The following is a 20,439-nucleotide window of genomic DNA, read 5'->3' as shown; positions in this document are numbered from 1 at the left end:
GATTCCTAATGTTAAGGATGGATGGGAGACAGAAAAAAATTATTTACCCAAAAAATCCAGCAACACGAAGATATTTGAGAAATTGTCAATCTGTGAAATCACCGTTTTCATTTGAGAATCGGGCAAGATTTTCATGCGCATCATTTACTTAAATGTATGCCTGGCCCTCTGGCCTCGAGGTTTGTCTTTTGGTCATTCCAGTAAGCGGCTTGGAATTTAATATTTAGCTCCTGGCCGGTTGTTCGCAAGGACAGCTGCACGGTTCAGGGGCTGTTCCGGACAGGCCCAGGGCAGCCCGGCCCAGCCCCGGGGCCTGCCGCCGTGCCTCACAGCCCTCCGCCGCCCTCCCCCTCAGCCCGTTGCCGATGCGCAGCGGGGCCGACAGAGGGCGCGTGGGGCGCCAGGCAGCCCGCGGCGACGCGCGTCCCCGCGGGGCACCTCCCACCCGCACGCGCGCCCGGGACAGCGCTATCCGGGCGGGCGCGCGTCCCTGGGGGGCAGGCGGCACTGGGCGGTGGCGGTGAGCGGGGCCGGTGGCGGCTCCCGGCCGGCCTGCCAGCAGGCTCCGCGCCGCGGGCTGGGGCTGGCGCACGGGAAGGCCGGCCGGAACGCTGACCGCGGCAAGCGGGAAGGGCAGCCGCGTGGCCACACTCCCGTGTGCGTCGGGAGTAAAACCTCGGTCCGCTGTCCTGGTCGGCTCCCGGACAGCACGGTCGGCTAACTGCGACAGCCGACTGCACAAAGGGCCTTTGAAAAACTGCTGCGTTTTGATCGTGAAACAGATTTAAACATCGGCACGTAAAACCAAACTGCTATCATTCCCCTGCGTGTTTCCCAGAGACTATAAGAGCAGAATGCCTTAAAAAAGGATACTGCCGCTACTGTATAATGTACACGCACGTTGTTCTTCATGTCAAGCACTCCTCCAGCCTTCCCATCCACCTCCCTCAAGCTCCCCTTGTTCCAATACTGCTGCCAACACAGTCTTAGAGAACGTCTAAACTCACATCTAAAAATGCCATGAAAAAAAATCGTTGAACACTAGGCTTGAAATTTAAATGAAGAAAACATTGCATCTATTTTTAAAACGAGAGGGGAAGTAAAGCTGGTTCAAACATTAGACATTTACAAAAGTTTAAAATTCACATGATTTTTAAGATGGACCTTTTGGAACTTTCAGTGAATCTAAAGCTCTGTTAACACACAGGGCCTGTGTTAAGGTTTTAATAGAACTGATCTAAAAACTCGTTATGAACACGACTCAACGACAAACCCAGCCCTTTCCAAGTGAACTGTTCACGAACGAGTTACTACTCTCTCCAAACGCAACCTGCTTCTCTTACACCTTGGCTTTGTGCCTGTCACGATCCTGTGCATGGCTGTCCTTTAGGGTGGCTCCTAGTCCTGCTAGACTGGACAAGAAACACAGCAGCATAACCAAAAACACTGAAGCTGTGAATTTCTCATGAAAACTCACAGAACTTTCGAAAATCACCTCACACTGGTATTTGTATAGACACAGAGGGCTATAATAAATTACATATTTTTTCCAGATACAGCAAAGCTGAGCCAGTACTTTGGGAACAGTTGTAATTTTACCAGATGTAATCTTAATGATGCTTTCTTTGGTTAACTCCTTCCACACTTAAAGGGCCCACAACAAGCTACCGTACGTCAACACAGTACTCTATTAAATTGGTTCATATACTTCACTATACATGTTAGCAGTAAATATCTATATTCATGTAAAAATATTTTAAAATATTTTCACATGTATTTCCAATATATACTTAGACCAGTTCCAGCTAATCACAACTAAACAAAAGTAAATATAAAATTTATAACTTTATTGACAATACACTCTTCTTTATGGTACATTAGGCTAAGTAATTAAATCTGCATTTTTAAAAACTCATCATTCCAGTATTTGTACCACACAACTTCTTTGTTGAATTATTGCAAAGAAATCCTTGGGATGCAGGAAAAACATGCTTTGTGTCTGCATATTTTACCCTGGAACATTTAATCGCTTTTGTTGACATAAAGACATGAATATTTTTCACTGAGATAGCTATGCAGAAAGGTAACTGTCAGATGTAAGATTTCCTACATAAACACATACCTTTACATGTATTTATAAAAACCTCTCTGAGAAAGGTTTAGGAAGAAGTCTGCCTCCGTTTTAAATGTTACCTTTTATAGTGCCATGCTGCACAATTACTATGGCATATCATAAATATATGGCAGTATCTGGGAATATTAAACACATGCAGCAGAAAAAAAGACATGAATATTATCTAGGCAGACCTACTGATAAAAACACTAAAAAAAAATACAAGGCAGAATAAGACACTTAGTGGGAAAGCTAAAAATCAATGTAAACTTCAGTGTTTCCTACCAAAAAAAAAAAAAAGTTTAAAAAGCCAGTATCAAACAGAGTAAGACTGCATTCCAGTCATTTGGTTTTGGTATTAACATCAAAGATGAAAGAGATCCCTTTGGAAAGGTAATGTGAAAGTAAATATGCCTAAAGTTAAACATACAACTTGTATTAATCTCCCAACAGAATCAAGGCCACTATTAAAATAAAGCCTGGGGCACATTGTGATGCCTGTGATTGGTGGGTGGATTTTAATTGTCTTGAAGACTGTCATAGTCCTATTATTGTAAAACCTGTAGTGCACTCCCAGCATGGAGAACCCATCTGTGCCCACCATCCATCTGTTTAGACGTGATTGGCAAAGTGGTAGGGAACTCGCAGTGGTTGCCGCTGCCTGAAAGGAATAAACCACAGGATCTTCCAGCGAGTGCCAAAAACTTCTGAGAAGGTCTGCTGCCATGGCTTTCGTGGCCTTGATCTACAGAAGACAGCATTATTAGTGAAAGACAGCATGCCCACAGCGCACTTCAGTCAGCTAGAACAATGCGGGTTGGCTGGGGATCCATTACTGGACTCTGATGAATTGTGTCCCAGCATCACAAATACAGCTTGCTTTCATTACGGCACGCAGCTGAAACTCAGCTTTGGAGAACAGAAACTATCTGTGTCATCAATCAACAGAAGGCAACTTTTGAAGCAGCAGAGAACCTCAGAATCAATGAAATGTATGTCAAAACACAGCAGAAAGTGTCTTTTGATCTGTACTTTTGAAAGAAAATACAGTTCTGCTGGCATTGGGTAGGGAAGGAGTGGGAATAACGTGAGGCTAGTTTGTGTACAACCAATATTAAAAGATCAGTGAGCTGCTGCTGGAGATAGCGAGTACAAGGCACAGTACCATGCAACATAATCTTAACAGAGTGCCTTAAGTTCCTTTTCTCTCTCACACAGTTAAAAAACCCCAGCCACTCCTCTAGCTTTTCAGCAAGTAAGTGTAGAAATTTTACAGCACTTACATGTCTTCGCAACAGTTTGACATTTTTTCTATACTTGTAGTGTCCTGTTGAAGAAGAGAAAACACAATGCAAAAGTATTTATTTACATTTCTAACTGTTAGAATGTCATTATGAAAGCAACTAAAAGAGCAGGGAATCAGTTCTTAGCGTACACGGCTTTGGCATTAGTCCTGTAGGTTACATATTACTTATATGCCATATTAGTTTTAAAGAGCTGTGAGATTATACGCACAAATTTACTCAGTCTCTTAAATGATTTTTACAAACATGATGTGAAACTGCACTGTGTAGTTTTACTACCACAGAATGTCAACAAAAACTTACAGCATTGTTACAGCTAAAATTAATTCAGATATTACAATTAATTCATAGGACATTTAGAAGTCATGTCTGTAAGGTACACTCTTGCCATACTTTTCACAAGAACCCACTCCAGACTTGAAGCAGTCCACTGAGGTGACCACAGGAAAATTTAGTAAAAATCACCTATTCACAGATGTAGTATTTCTAAAAGCACGAGTATTAAGAAGTTTTTGAAACAGTTATCATCAAGAGTATTATAATGCAAACAGCAGCATTATATATACCATCAGTTTCCATAGTTGCAGGTAAATACCAAATGTAAGAATTATTCTCTTAAAAAGTTACAAAAAATAATACAAAAAATAATGTGCAGAGTGAAGGCATCCCTGCAGCTAACGGTAAATTAAATTCATACTTTACTTTTCTGAACGTGATTAATTTAATGAGTAACAAAGTTTTATAATTAACAAATCAATTTAAGCTTAAATCATTAAGAACTTTTAAAACTACCAACAATAGTACTTTTTTCTCACTTTTGTACAATGCATTTATCAAAAAAGCTTGCTTTGTAAGTATCACTTCAGCAGCATTAGTGTTTTCAATGCACATTCATAGTTCATTATGTCCCAAAATCACTCATGATGTCCAAGATACAATAATTGAAATATTTCTCATGGTTCCATCTCCTTTTCATGGCAGCTTGGTATTTCCCTTTACTGTTTATTGATTTAGGCAGGCACATAATGCACCTGTCAGATTACACTAGTGTTTGAATGAAACCAAGCTAGTCTCCATTGTCCCAGCCATACAGAGACACAAGGGCTGTGGTTTAATTAGGCTGCGACTTCATTGTCATCTGGAAACACCACCTAGCAATAAAACCATACTGTGTTCCTTGATTGTTCCTGCCATCAGTGCATCCAATTCAGTGCAGGCACTGCTGTGATTCTGCCACCATCTTTCATAAACCTTTGAAGGAGAAAGGTGAAATGTGAGCAGGAAACAATGTACAGGAAGCTGCTTCCTTGCTTCACCAGACATGGGTGGCCTCAAGTCCCCTTGCCAAATTTTGTCCTTCTAAATCCACTTTCCAACTCTAACAAGTTTTGGAACAGGATCCCTTACCACATGCTACATGGCAAAAATCTTAATTCTGCCCACAACCTACCCAGCTGAATTCCAGATGCACTATGGCAAAAGAGAGAAGTCCCCTCTTCTCACGCCAGCCCACCAGGATGGACAGCTCTTCCCTGTTCGTGCAGAGAAAGCCTGCCCACAGCAGACTACATAAACCATTAGGCCCTGTTATTAGGTGGCCTTGAACGACCACTCAATAGTGAGAGAGGACCAGACTGGAGGCAGCAGGCTGTAAATACTATCTGTTGTTTCGATTGCCATAGATAAACTCCTTCTCCTCTCCACCTTATGGGCCCATCTAGCATATTCCCCCTCACCTGCCACAGATGGCAGGAAAGCGCGACAAGACACAAGCCATTCTCCTTGTTAGGGCAGGACCTGAGTGCGCAGCCAGGGGATATTCTGCTTCCTTGGGCTGGCTTTTTGCCCAACTCTTATCAGAACAAACACCAGCTTTACTCCTGAAAATCACATACAGCTTTCTGAATAAAAAGGACTAAGTAAACACAGATTTTACTTCTATGACATTTCAGTGAGGTTGTAACAGCGTTTTCATGAGATGCTATAGCTCCTTCCATAACTGCAAAAATATCTCAGCTCTAGGAATCCTCTGGTCAACTCAAAGCTGTCTATCTGATAGTACAAAATAATATTGGTATGTTTGAAAGCAATGACTGCTAATGTAGTTTTGTACAACAGTGGCATGCTAGTCCAGACTACAATTGATTTCTAGCTATCAAAGGTTTACGTTATTTCACAAAAGAAGCCTAAAAACCAGCTTTGGGTGCAGAAGTCACACAACAAAGTAATATCTTAAATACTGCCTTTTGCTATGTTTCCCTACATTGTTTATTCATTGATACATTTGTACTGCTGCCTAAAATACGGTACTTGAGATTTTTGGAGGAATTCCCAGGTTGGGAACTGGAGCTTGTATTTCTTTTTCATGGCTATCATGGCATGTTATCAGGACCTGAAAGATGCTCATCAGGGACTGCTGCCCTCAAAATTGTAACCCATTAAATTAATGCACTAAGTGAAAACATGAAAACAGCAACTACATACAAAGACTGTAAGAAAAGACTGTCAAGCTTTCACACCTTTAAAACATACTAAGGATTTTAGTTGGATAGGAAGTCAAAGGAATCGTTTCTTCCTTCCTCCCTTCCTCCCTTTCCTTCCTCCATCCCTTCCTTGCTCCCTTCTTCCTCCCTTTCTTCCTCAATTAAAATGCCAACACCTACTTTAGAATGCATTTGCTTTACAGTAAAGGAATTGGGACTGAGCAGTGAATCCTTTGCTTCTGGGATACTTTTTCAGAATTAAAAAAACTTTATAGACACATTTTAAAGCTGTGGACTAGGGCTAGAGGGAATGGGAGTAAACATCTCTCTAAAGTTCAGCTGCTTAACAAGTGTTAGTGACTGAACTTAAGAAACCAAATTCCCCTCACAGCTACACTCTCCCAACACTGCTGCCAAACAGCTGGGCTCATTTGAAATGTGCTTTCATTTGAGGGTGAACCAATTTACCTTTTCACGTGGAAGTGAAACTTCACAGCACCCCAGGAAACTCAGTAGCCCCTCTGGAGACAGGAGAAGAAGGAAAAGGAGAGGACCAATTGAGGTTTGGCCTGTTATTTAAAGGTTTCTTCTCAGAGAGATGAATTTTTCTTCTTTTGGAGACAGGAAGACCAGAATAACCACTATTCTTCAGCATTACAAGGTGTTCTGTTCATTAGCACATCTCACAAATGGCTTTCAACCAGAATATCATCTCTCTTAATTATGCATTTGATGTATACGAAGGTTTTGCTACAACATCAGTATTACAGCGTTCAGCCTAAGAGGCTTTGGCTGTCTGCATCTACTATCAGCTTGGATTACTATTAATACAAACAGAACTCTGCTAAGATATTTTTTTTTTCCAGACTTGCAGCTAATGTTGATGCTAAAATCTTTTGAGGAACTGGCACTCATCCAAAAGTTTAAAATAACTTGGTATGACAAACACGGCATACCTATTGAGTCCTAGTAATCTCAATCTCCAAAAATCCCATAACATTTACAATTGCATACAAGATGAAATTGACTAACTCACAACTGATTAATTTTACATGATGGGTCATCTGGACCCCCAGTCATCAGCCAGATTGGAAACAACTATTATTCCTGCACCTGGTTATTCAGAGACACATACCTACTGATAAAAGTACCTTAATGCAACTAAGAATAAAATCATACCTTAGTCAGAAAGGCAAAAGAAATTACAGGAGATAAACAAGAGGAAAATGGCAAAGGATTCAGATTCTGCAGAGGAGGATGAGGAATGGGTTGGTTTCTTTTTTTTGCTTTGAGGACTTCCTAGAAGTCTGTGAGAGCAGCTTGTCTACTCTAAGTGAAGTAAGCTACCGCCACAGCTAAGACTGTTATGGGAGGAATGGAGATATATGTAAAAGCACCAACTGAATTCTGCAGACCAACTTAAGGTTCATCTGCAAATGATGCACCTGCATTAGCTACCAAGAGATCTTACACATCTGTATTTCTGATTAGCATAACCAACTGCCTGAAAAAAAACAGGTTTTTAAAAAGAGCACATGCACTGTTTAACAATCTGTGCTATAGGGTGGGATTCATCATGAACTAATTTATCATGGAAGAAGCACATGGAAAGAATATTTGCCTTTTACTGATTCATGTTTTCCAAAGGAGAAGCTGTAATTTGTAACTCTCAGGACTAATTCCAAAACATGCAGCTACATCTCTCATTTGATTTTTCCTCTGTGTTTGCTTAAAGTGACATGTAATCAATACAGCTCTTTTTAATACTTGCAATAGAAGAATGTAAGCATTACACCACGCTTTCTTAATACAGTATTTTCAAATACCCAGTATATAAGAATCAACAGGAAAGTATGATAAAGCAGAAAGAGAAAAAAACACCAAAATTTGCAAGCCTTCCTGGGTTTGCAGCCATTGCTTTTAGCTCAAAGTGCAAGACAACATATCCTTTACCTGAACAATACATTTTTTCATTCCTTCTACCTAACATTCTTTCGTTGTGTGTATGTAAATGACAGGTGAGCAACTGAAGAATAGAAAATACTGAACATCTCATAGAAAGAACAGTCCATATTTCAGAAATTTTCCTTTTTGGCGTTAATTACATTTTGCGTTTACATTTGGCCACTTTTTAGCATTGTTTTCTTAATCTAGACTTCTCACATAAGTTACTATGATTAATTTTATCAATTACAATTAGGTACAGCCTGAAAATTACTAGTTCAGTTTTAACTTTAACTGCCTAAATCAGAGCATTGTGTACAAAATGAAAAATGAAGCTACAGTATGTTATATCTAGGAAATATTTCTACACTCCTCTATGCTCTGATGAATTTAGTTAAATATGTTTCCGAAGTGTTTGTCAGATACTAGAAAATGATTCAATGAAAAGGAAAACTGATATCAAATTCAGAACACATCTACAAAGAAGATGATACAACAGATCTCTTCAGTCTATTTCAAATCCATGGTGTGTAAGGTGCAGGTAGCTGCATGACAGCAAGACACATGAGAAAATATATTCTTTTTCTTGATACTTACAAATTCTTAAGACAAAAATATTAAGAAAAAATGCTTAGGAAGGCTAGCTGTTGAACTTCCTCAGACAGAAGCCATTTTAATGGTCCAATGTCTAAATTTGACAAGCAACATTTAAACAAAATGTACACAGCCCCCAGAACACTCAAACATGGTTATTATAGTTACTTATTTTCAATTGGTTAAACGTACTTCCTTTACTATTTAGAAAAATAATTGAGTTGTAAAAGGACTTCCTCCTTGAGTGATGAAGAACAGGGGATATTTCTGGCATGGTATTTTTAACCCTCTGCACAGAACAAAATCTCTTTGACTAAATTTTCTATCTTATGCTTTTTCTTAATAATATTCTAAATAATTAATTTCAATAAAAGTATTCCCACTTTACCTAAAACCAGGTAGTGATCTAAATAAACCAGATGAGATTTTTTGCCACTTTGTGTGTCTTACACTTCAATTTATTCTTACATTTTAAATAGCTCATGAAAGATGTTTTTAAACTAAAATTTTATTTTGATGGTAAATAGGTGTTTAAGACTGTTGGGATACATTCACTAAAAATGTTAAACAAATTGATAGTCTATTTGAGAAAAAGAAGGTAAAGGTACAAAGGACCACACAGTTAACAAAATCCCATTCAAAGACCAGGACATCACTAATTCCTGACAATTTAATTTATAGGACTTTATGCAGTCTTCTAATAGGAGATTTACCTATAGGTGGTTTAAAGGTAGAGACAGGAAAAGGGGAAGGGATAAGAATATCGGGGAAGATGCAGTCAACATTAACCTGAACTTACTTTCTGTTACATCTCTAATTTCAAATTACTATTTGGGTTTATAGTTTATATACCTTTTGCTGTCCCTCTACAATTACTTTATATCTTACACTTTACTATAGCCAGGTAAAAAATACGTTTGCCTCAGAATCCTAATTTCCCCTACCGATCCTAATTTCTTCTGTGCTAAACTTAATTACGAGGATTAATAGTCTCTTGATTACATTTCTGCCATGTTTGAAAAAAACCCAGGAAAAGCCCTTAGTATTTCACTAATCAAAATAGTATTTAATAGATTATCTGATTAAAGATATGATTATAAATATTTTTAATTATAAGACACTTATTTTTAAAGACAAAAAGCATTTTAGCACAACTAGATCACTTGTGCAGTCTGTATATTAAAACAGCAATGCATCAACACTATGAAATATGCAAATAATGAAAAAGCCTGTGGTTTTATTAATAGTATAACTGCAGCTACGTTTTCATTATTTTGTATTTCAATCTGTGTAACATTTTGACTGACTTACTGATTACACAAAGAATTCTAAATTTTTCACTGGCATTTTTATTGTTTGCACTTCATTTTTGCATTATACTATTAAATGAAACAATACTCCTAAAGAAAAATAACTGCTTGAAAAATATTCCTTTGGGATAAATATATCAGAAAACTAATTTGTACAATCTCCTTAAAACAGTTTTTGTCCTTTTGAGAAGAAAAGAAGCCCTGAGTAAAATGAATACTGTTCCTTACTACATGCTCACTGTAAGTAAAATAGTTAAAATATATGAATTAATAAGTTCAACACATTCATGTAGAGATGGATCTGCTTACGAGAACAAATAGCTAGTGAAATACATTTGCTATTTGAAGGTGAAAAGAAGAAACACTGCAACAATAATAAAACATAGCACTTAACAAATATCAACATTTTAAAACCCTTCTAAGGAGAAAAATTTATGTCATAGGCATCATATTGTGCACCAGACAGACTGTTGAACACCAGCTGTTAAATTATTTTCCCTTCCATCCTCCCTGAAGCAAATAAAGGGAAATTTCTCTCTACCTCATCCACACAGTACTGATGCACCAGGATATTGGCATATCACTGTACACCATTCAAACAGTTAATTAACAGGAAACCCCGGTAGCATTAATTAAATTAATAAAGTCACTGTCCACTTAGTTTATAATAATACATACACTACCTTGCACAAAGACCACATGGCATCGATTAAATTTATAAAAGCCCATCCATTACATAGTTCTGCCCCAGAGAAACAAGTTAATTACTAAATAATTCTAATGAATTTTTTTCTCTACAATAATAACACACAAAAATCACATAAAATCATATTTGATGGACTATAGTAGAAAAATGAAGAAAATGTCTTTAATCCCCTGTAAATACTTTGTTTGAACATATGGAAAAATGAAAACACGAACTGTTTAGTGTTTGAAATAAAAAACAATCAAAGGTAATCCTTTAAAATTAGGGTTCAGATTAGTCTCTGGAAAGGATGCTGTTTAACTGAAACATCTGGTAGCGTTTCGTTGAGAGACAGGCCTTTTTTAACTTTGGAAATGAGATTAGTAGATCAGTTATTTGTAAGTGTCCAAGTAATTTCTAATTATTTTATCTGGGTCACAGATAATCCGCTTTTACAGGGCTCCCACAATGACATCAGAGGATCACTGCTGAACTGATTATCCTGTTACCTTCCACCATCCATGGGAAGACGGGATTTTCCTTTTGTACAGAGGAAGAGAAAGAAGTGGCTGATTGCTTCAGACAGGTGGCAGCCGACAAAATAAAGAACAACACAGACCTTAAGAAAAAGAAAACCTCATACATGAAAAAGGTACCAGCCTCAAAAAAGGTCAGCAAACTGAATACTTCTTAGTAGTGTCTGGTGCAATTTAAAACCTCACTAGATATGAACAAATATCAAAATAATCAGACAAGCCATTGTTTAAAAAAGCATGCCATATTATTTATTACTTGTTCTACAGTAATGCCTTGTAGATCAAATATGTCAGAATCTTACTGTGTAAATAAAAATCTACTTTTTAACATCATTTAACTGTCAAAGTGATGTGAAAGACCTACGGAAGTACTTTCTTAAAGCAAAAATGGAACATGAGAGAAATGCAAATGCCAGGGCTAGTCTTGTACTAATACACACACAAGCATCCTGACAGTCCCACCTTTTTAAAAAAGCCTGAATGGCAGCTCTTTACCTCCTGCAGTCATAAATCAGGAGCAATCCGTAGTTGACAAAAGAGACTTTCTTTTTTTTTTATTCAAGGTAAATTTATGCCTTTTCCTATCAATACATGAATAAATAGGCTACTTATACATTTTTTAGGAAAACAAGTGTCTCTTACATATAAAAATATCAAATGAGAGAGGACTTCTTAAAAAACACATCAGGAAAATATGTCTTGAAAAAGCAAGCAAGTTGCCGTATATCGTTTGATTTAGCTTCCAACTAAATTTTACTATTTGATGTGAGGATAACTACAGAAAAAAAGTAATTGGAAATAAATTAAGTAACACAGATATGTCTGCCTCAAGACTTTCTTCTAGGTTAAGTGCAAAATACTCTTTTCTAGATAAACTTTGCATTTGCCACTGCAATAAAATGTCGTTAACAGTAATTGCACAAGATAGTGGATGTTTTGGTTTTATTTTGTGGGAAAATTAAAAACTTTCTGAAATGGAACTATCTCAAGCAAAATAATAATTTCTCTTTAAATAGTATTTTTATTATTTATGACAAACCACCAAATAAAAATCCACTTCTCTACCTTCATGGAGTTTGAAAGTGTCTCTACTAGAGCTATCTGGTTATCATGTAGTGGTTAAGGCAAAAGAAGAACAATTGCTTGCAGGAGTACAAGCAGCTAGAAGTAGTCTGAAGTAAGGGGTACCAATAATTTAAAAAAAAAATAACGAAAAAAATAATGTTATTCTTAGTAGGAGAACATTTAGGGGTTTTTAGGGTGTAACTGACAAAAATTTTGGTTTTGTTTTTCTTTTTTTACTTACTGTTTTATGCTAACCTTGCTTTTAGTTCTCAGGCAGTGTCCTTAAAAAACAGCATGCTGCCTGGGAATACAGGCTCATTTCCAGTTAAGGAATATAAAATTCAAATTTGCACTACAAGCTATGCACTACAAACAAAAGATGTGGAATAGAGGACTGGTAAAGTAGACACCACGCATGAAATACAAGGAGGCCTTCCCTATAAATGCACGATCATTTTGGAAATTATGTCAGACAGTGCCTTCTTCATGGCTGAAACACATTTCTTCCACCCAGTTCTCTAGAAACATGAAAATTATATGTAAGAAGACTAATTTTTATGCTGAGATTTTAAGAAGAGTATCTTCTTAGGATCCTAGAGTTCCTATATTAGGATCTTAAATGTCTCCGTATCTCAGAGACTTCTGAACTAGAGAGAACTTAAGTACTTCTATTTCGAAAGTATCCACATAAAAGTTCCCCAAGAGTTATTTTGGGTACATGCTGGAAGAAGTGCTAAAATTCAGGATGATGATGAGAGAAAAGGCAAACAGAGCTTGGGGAAAGCAACTGGAGAAGGAGGATGAAAAGAGCCATGTGCTCCTTCTGCTCGAAGTGTGTTTCACATATGCTAGTTTCTAGGGAGAAAGCACTAATCTTGTATACAGAGGCCACCTCAGCTGCTCCCCTCTTCATCGGAACAATTCATGTCAAAAGTTCCTCTAAGGACAGTTTTTGCCAACCAGCTGTTCTCCTCTCACTGTAGGAAGTCACCTCCCTTGCTCTTTGGCTTCCTGGACCTCCACATGAGATATGAATAGCCTTGTGCTAATGAGATACCCTAACAGTGGTACCACAGTAAGAGAAGTGGTAAATATGCTCAGAGAAATTACTGCATGTTAGCTAACTTGGTCTATTAATCACCTTCTCAAGCAGTACAGCCTTAAGAACATTCTCTGTGCAACAGCAAATTTGAGTACACAAGTAACAAAGTTTTCCTTTTTACCAGAGAGCACTTTTTTTTCAAGCATCCTCATATCTGTTGAGCACACATGAAACAGGGTAGCAGCAGATTACATGCATTTTTTCTTAAAGAACTTTTACATAATGCATCACTATTATAACTAACGAGAATTATCCAATAACAGGCACAGAAGTTTGGTCAACTGCCCACCACCACTGAATTTTGGAAAATGCCAGCACAAACAGCAGAATATTTCACCAGCACTTCATAATGTGCTACTTTGCTTTCCTGTTTTAGCTATTGCCTTGTTCCAGAAAAATATGCTGGAGTATATCAGATATATCCTTTCCCTTTCATGTTCACTTGGGCAACATTTTTTGATCTCTGAAAAAAATTATCAGAGAGAGAGTGGAAAATGCCGATATTTCCCCTTAAAATCCTATGAAAAACTTCTGCTCATTCTTATGGCTTGTCAAGATATCACTTAGCTCAAATCTAGTAAAGAGCAACTCTGCTTATAAAAATGCTGTATACAAAGGTCACTTAATACACATTAATTCTATACATTCAACTGTGTCTATCTTGCTGCAGTGGCAAAAGGATAAACTTCTGTAAATATGAAGAATCAGCAGGAGTGCTCTGAGCTAGGGCACATACGCTTCATAATGCATGCTGCATTCCTGCATTCCAATCATTTACACTTGAGCAGAGCCATCAGACTGGAAATCAACCATAAACAATGAAGCACAAGCCATTTCAGATCCTGGTTCCTTACTACTCATGATGTTAAAGGAGGACAAACAACTCTGCCGTTTCGGTACGCCAAGCTGTTTCTGTGAGACTGACAGTAAGCAGGGCACATTTTGTGTATGTAGAAGATACTGAAAGACTGAGAACTGGAGATTTTTTTTAATATGCATGTCCAGTATTCCTAGAAAAAAGTTAGCTTTAGCTTTACATTACTTTGATGTAACAGAAACTATCAGTTTCGTTTCTGGAAAATTATACAATGATGGTCAAGTAAATTTACCTTATGGAGAATCAGGAAGTTTTGCCACAAAAGGGTCAAAGTTTGATAAATCCTGAGTTCATTTTTCTTTCTAAAAATACTATTTTGGCAGCATTTGAAATCTAGGTAAATAATATGTTAAACCCCAACAATCCTGAACTTGCTGGACTTGTTTAGCAACAGTATGTATCAATCAAAGTTTAGATCTGCAATGGTGATGGTCTCTATTATTTAAAAATAGCTTTTATCCAGGAGCTGTGGAACTAATCTTGGCTTGATGTTAAACAGCAAACACAGGCACAGAGCATGAACTAGGAAAATGTTTACTATCAGTTTTCTTGTACAAGCACAAGTAAGAGCTGCTCTGCTTGACGTTTTTCAAAAGGCCCATGCTCTTGTACACCTCTCTTGCACACATATCTGGGCAGCTTCAGCAATCACTGAAATCAATACTCTCAAGAATAGCTATGGAGCAATTAATATAACAGGAATGCTTTAACTGTGCATATCTATGCCTTCAAGTGTTTGAGTTGCTTTTAAATTAACCTCAAGTCTGCACTATTACACTTCAATGATTGTGTTCTGCTATTAAATATATTTTGATCTGTATCTTATACTGTTAAGCTTAATTTCGCCATTAATTCATTATTTTAAATAGAGCTCATTTCAGAGACAATTTGCTTAGTATATCAGCAAGGTTAGATGCTGAACGTAACTCCAGCACAGTACAGAGTAGGAACATCGCCGTCTCTTAATGATCACAGTTCACTGCCTCTATAAGACCTGCATGTCTTGTAGAGGCAGTGAACTCAGCGCTCAGCACTGTGGTTGGGTATACCCAGTTTCTTTGTTTCCTAATTCTATGTATCATAGGTGTGTCTTTGTGGAGCCTGCAGAGAAACTACTCACTCACCTGCTGCCCTCTCCTCTGCCTTTTCCATTGGCTAGCCAAAGCTGTTAGTAAGTGCTTACGAAGGAAGCAAATCCCCACACTACAATGCTGATAATCAAAACCAGTTTGTACGAAAGATTTTCTGACACAACTTGCAGACTAAGCACAACGTCACCAAACAATTTGTCTTTGTTCATTTGAAGTCTGAGTAGTTATTCCCAAGCAAATTTCATCAAAACAACTGTATTATTTATTCTTGCCAATTCTATACTAATGAAGAAAAGAATGAAAAGGGAGATGACGGTGCTGCTGGTATGGAAATGCTTTGAGCAGGGGATGGACTAGATGACCTATGTTCTTCAATGAGTCAATGCAACAGCATGCACGTGGTGTGAATGAATTCGTTTGGAGATCCCAGTGATGAACTTCCACTTCCTCAGTAATCCCAAACCTAAAAACTTGTCCATATGAGGCAAGCATAATAGCCCCTCTACTACAGGTAGGGTGCAGTGAGAGGCCCTAATGCTGAAGATCTGTACTTTCCAGCATCTGCCTCTCATAGTCCATCCATATCCACAATTACTGTGGTGTGTTTGTTTCGCTAAGTTTGGCAAAGAGGACGAAAGGGAGTATCCACGCATACTGCAGCTCAGCAATCCTCAGAATTATGATTTAAGCACATAAAAGGAGGTTGGTCTTGAAAATGCTATTAGCCCTGTTCCAGGGAGGCGGCCAGCTCAGTAAATGCAATGGGATGTACTTCACAGTATATGACACAACTGACATAGAATAAAAGGGCTTTACAGCACTTTGTAAAAGTTTGCAGTGGTGGTAGCAGCCTGATAGCATTAAGGCTCAGAACAGTGAAAGAACATACTGGGAATTCATGCCTGCTGCAGAGGCAGCACAGCTGGTATCCTGTGTCAGAACAGAAATGTCCCAACTTTCAGGTGCATCTGACATTCAGGTTCAGTCTGAGAGTTTTTATTTCATGTATACAAATAGTATCTGAATGGATGCTGAGAGCCACTGCCAAAATTTAATCCAGCTTCTGGCAGCACACAGAACAGAATGGTAGACTTACGTTTGGTTTCTTGTTTTCTTCCATATCATTTCTGTGTTTTAGTGTAGTACTGATCACATGGCTCTTTTTTACTTCTCATACATCCATTTAACAGAGACTAAAAAGACATCCACATTTCAGCATCTGAACTCTAAGGATCCCTGAGTTTCTCTCCCACTATTGGCAGTGAGGGTGAGCACAATTCAGACGTCTGCACCTCTTCTGCTAGATACCCGGCAAGGCATAATATCAAGACTAAAAAAAACACCCCAGCTCTAGAGGATGCAGACACCAAGGTTGTGTACCAGCATTTAAACAGGGAAGTGAGGACCTGTCAGCAAGACCCTGGAACAGCAGCCAAGCACACAGTACAGGGGCACAAAGCTAAATCTGTAGATGTCGGGGTTGACAGAAAGGGCAGAAAGCAGTCTGGTAGAGCAGCTGGAGGATGGCAAAAATACACAGCACAGCTACAGTCACACAAAGAGCAGAAGGCAGTAAGTATGTAAAGGTAATACAACAGAAACAATAAGCAATACTATTTTTTTATCTAACAGAAGGAAAAACTATATAATAATTTTTGTCCTTTATTCCATACAAAGGAATTACCTAATACCGTTAAGAGGTTCTCCATTATGCACCCACAAAAGTTAATACTGTGTAAATGCTCATAATCCCAAAATGAAATCTCAGGCATATCCCAATCAGTTGCAGTCACAAAGATGCTGTCATCTTGTACGTTATTGTCTTTAAAAAAATGTCTTGCAGGCCAGACCATACACCCTTTCAGACACGTACAGATCCAACTAACATAATCTCTCTGTCCAACATTGCAGCACTTCAAACACTTCTCACTTCTATGGGTTCTCAAGACAACTTTAAAGAACTCACTGGCAGTGATTAACTTCTAATGTACAGAACAGGATGTTACAGCAACAAAAGCTTGTTTCTCGTAGACATTTATTACATTACCAAATTAATTTAACTGGAAAACTTTGCCATGCAAAGGATTTCTTTTCTGTACCTTTAAATACAGAATATGCATTTGGACTGTAAATTGTATATGATTCCATTCCATAGTTTAGTAACTGAAGAGATATGAACGTACACATATTTATTAAAATACTCAACAAAAAGTCTGTGTTCTCAGAATGTATGATGTGGGCCTCACTGTCATATAAAAGTTTAAAATATAAAACAAAAATCAAAACCAAACATGTACCTTGTACACTGAATAATTCCAGAGCAATGTATTGTTTTATTTTACTAATACAAGTCAGGAAATTGCCTTGACAGGTGAATTATTAGACATTTCTTCATTAGAATGCTTCCTAAGACTTCCTTGGAGACAAGAGTCTTGACAGAGCTCATACTAAATAGGTGCCTCATAGTGCAAGTGTTTCTCTGTTCTTCCCTTAAATGCAATCTGCTTTTTCTGCTTTTATTAATTTTTTTGAAAATAAAACTAATATATACTTCTAAAATCAGATACTTACAGTGAAAATACCCATTAGCTGAGTGTAAAAGAGTCCACTTATTCCACCTAATACTATTAGACCCATGAAGGCAGATATTCTTAGGAGAGCAAGTTCATGTCTAAACACAAAAACATCCTAGAACAAGACAGAAAGAAGAGAGACTTTAGCACTTACAAATTAATTTAAGTCTTTGAACTGAGTGGAAATACTAGATAAGAGCTGTTCCCAAAGACTTACTGGATTTTTGAGCTACATTGCAAATCATTGATACATTTAAGTGCTAAAATTATAAACCAATAATCTTTTCTTTATAAATGTACTATATGTATTACATACATGTGTAGAGTACATGTTATACATATACATATGTTATGTATACACATGTTATACAGTTGGGTTTTTTTTGACAGACTGTTAAAAAACCTCATTCAGGTATTTAAGGTCTGGGAATAGATCAAGTTCAAATCGTTTATTCCTGAATATTCCAACTCAAACAGTGCCAGATTGCTGCACACAAGCTCCAAAACATAAGAAAACCATTCTGTTAACCAGTCTGATCTTGGCTCCCAGCCACAGCAAACTTCATTCTAATATCACCCCTTTTGTAATAAAACCAGCAACATTCCTAGCTTGATTCTTGAAGATGGTACAAAATCCAAGTATCTGTATTGGATTGGTCTCACTGTAATGCTATCTATTATCTAACATATCTTCATCTTTTGAATTTTGGTCTTAAGTGGATTATTATAACTTTGGATATGGGTGCAGAACTAAGTTGCCTCAGGGTGCAGGAGAACATGAATTTACTGTATCAGCTGTTCTGGAGAGCCTGCTCTCACCCAGCAGAAAATATGAAAAGTGAGAGTTTTATGGATCTTTTTCAAAAGATAAACCACCGTATTTTTATCACAGGAAAATACTTGTACATGGCAGTTACTGTAGATGTACTGCAAGTTCACACCCCATCTTACCCTTTGATAATGAGTTAACACACCCATTCTCTTATTTATAAGTTACGGTTATGTTCTCAAGGCTGTCTTTCGAATGTACACATCTGTTTTTCCATTTAGAAAAGCCAGATCACAGCAGGAAACTATTAAAACCTTTCAAATAAACTTTAAATTACAAGCAGAACATAAAAGTGAACTGAATGAAGAAAAAAAAAAAAAACAACCCCAAAACCCCACTGCTTTTGAACTTCCCTTCTTTACATCAACCAGTAGGACTTAAGGAAGAGGAATTCTCATATTCAGGAATTCTGGGTTTTACTTAAACAGAGAATAGTTAAAGCAAATTATATTTAATAACAAAGTCTGATTTTAATTTACTTCCATGGAAGTTCAAAATGCAAACCCAGGAAAAAAGTTTCTACTGGCTACTAAAGCTGTGAAGAAAGTCAGTATTTAATGAACAAGCAGAAATCACTAGTTAATCAGCTAAACCAAAAAGCAAACCCCACCAGTCATTTTTGAACTGGTAAGCCAGCTTATTGGCCTTTCTTGCCACTGTAGAAAACATATATATATATATATATATATATATATATGTATGTTTTCTATTAATTTCCTTTTTTTAAAAAACTCTTCTTACTCAATTAACGGGTTAATTCAAAGTTAAATCAGCTCAACATAAAAGCACTCATATTAATCTTTACTCCCCTTTCCACCAGCCCACCAAGGCTTTAAACAAAAGCAAGGTGAGACACACGTACTAGCTGTAAAATACTTTCTCTTCATATCTTCATAGGTATCTTGTTTTATTATATCAAAAATGTTTTAATGTGTTCAAACTCGACACAAAACAGTGAAATGTATGAGAAGACTGCCAACAATGAAGTTACATTCTGGATTTAGCATCACACTCCCTCATTAGAAAAAAAATTTGTAGCACAGCTCTTAGCATCCCCTCAACAGTTTAATTAGAAGAGTTCCTTCTCTTGAGCATCATCTTCAGCATGAAAGAGAGACATCACTCAACACAGCAAAAAATCCTAGTGTAAAGAAGGCTGCATTTTGTGTTTGGCCCTTCTAACCCACATTAAAACTAGAGGTACAGAAAAGGAAAGGCCTCTCATACAGAAATGAAGACCAAGGAATACTACTCTGTCCGTCTTTCCTTCCTTCCTTCCAGCCTGCCTGCCTGCCTTTCTAAACAATGAAAGCTTCTACTGCAGAAGACTGGAGGTTGCTGAATTACTAGCAAGAAGAGATATCACCAATGTTTTCTCCAGCCATTACACAACCCTAGGGGAATAAAAGTCTCTGAGGCAATGATGACCTGGAAACCAATACTGGGCCCTCACGTAGCAATTTGCACAGACAGAGAACATTTTTCTACAGAAAACCAAAGTACATGCAGGAATAGGGTCTTTTGGTAATCCAACCTTAATAACAGAGCTTTCACAATTCCGCACTGAAATACAAACATGTGACTCCATGAAAACAGAAAAAGAGACCATTTAAAAAAAAACATTTAAATCACAGTAATAATAATTACATATTTAGGATGTTGCTGATTTACATAAAAGCTCAACCCATTTGTTTTTATTATTCCTTCTCAGAACTGATGAAAACATTTTTCCCAGCTAAGAAAACCAATCAAAAGTATATGTTAACCCCCAAGACCAGTCAACAATTAATCAACCCCTCTTTCAATGTAGTTTGAACAGATCCTCTTGTTCAAACATGATTTAGGACTCACCAATCTCAGTGCAGTGTGACTACTTAGACAGCCTGCCCCTGCAACCTCCAAAATCACAGTATCTGTACTAAGAGAAAGAACT

General features: G+C 37.5%; 1 protein-coding gene across 1 annotated transcript in view; it reads right to left on the bottom strand.

Annotated features, from left to right (window-relative positions):
- Positions 1-1,873: 1,873 nt before the first annotated feature.
- The window catches only part of ZDHHC21 (zDHHC palmitoyltransferase 21), a 38,692-nt gene continuing 20,126 nt past the window's right edge, over positions 1,874-20,439 (bottom strand). The window contains exons 8-10 of the mRNA XM_086479697.1: positions 17,676-17,792; positions 3,397-3,440; positions 1,874-2,858 (exon numbers count right to left, since the gene is read on the bottom strand). Of these exons, the coding sequence (XP_086335823.1) occupies positions 2,726-2,858; positions 3,397-3,440; positions 17,676-17,792 (294 nt within the window). The 3' untranslated portion in view covers positions 1,874-2,725. The remainder of the gene's footprint in view (positions 2,859-3,396; positions 3,441-17,675; positions 17,793-20,439) is intronic.

The sequence above is a fragment of the Leptosomus discolor genome, chromosome Z, assembly GCF_034619465.1.
Source record: "Leptosomus discolor isolate bLepDis1 chromosome Z, bLepDis1.hap2, whole genome shotgun sequence".
NCBI lineage: Eukaryota > Metazoa > Chordata > Aves > Leptosomiformes > Leptosomidae > Leptosomus > Leptosomus discolor.
This window is presented reverse-complemented; position numbering and strand designations above follow the sequence as displayed.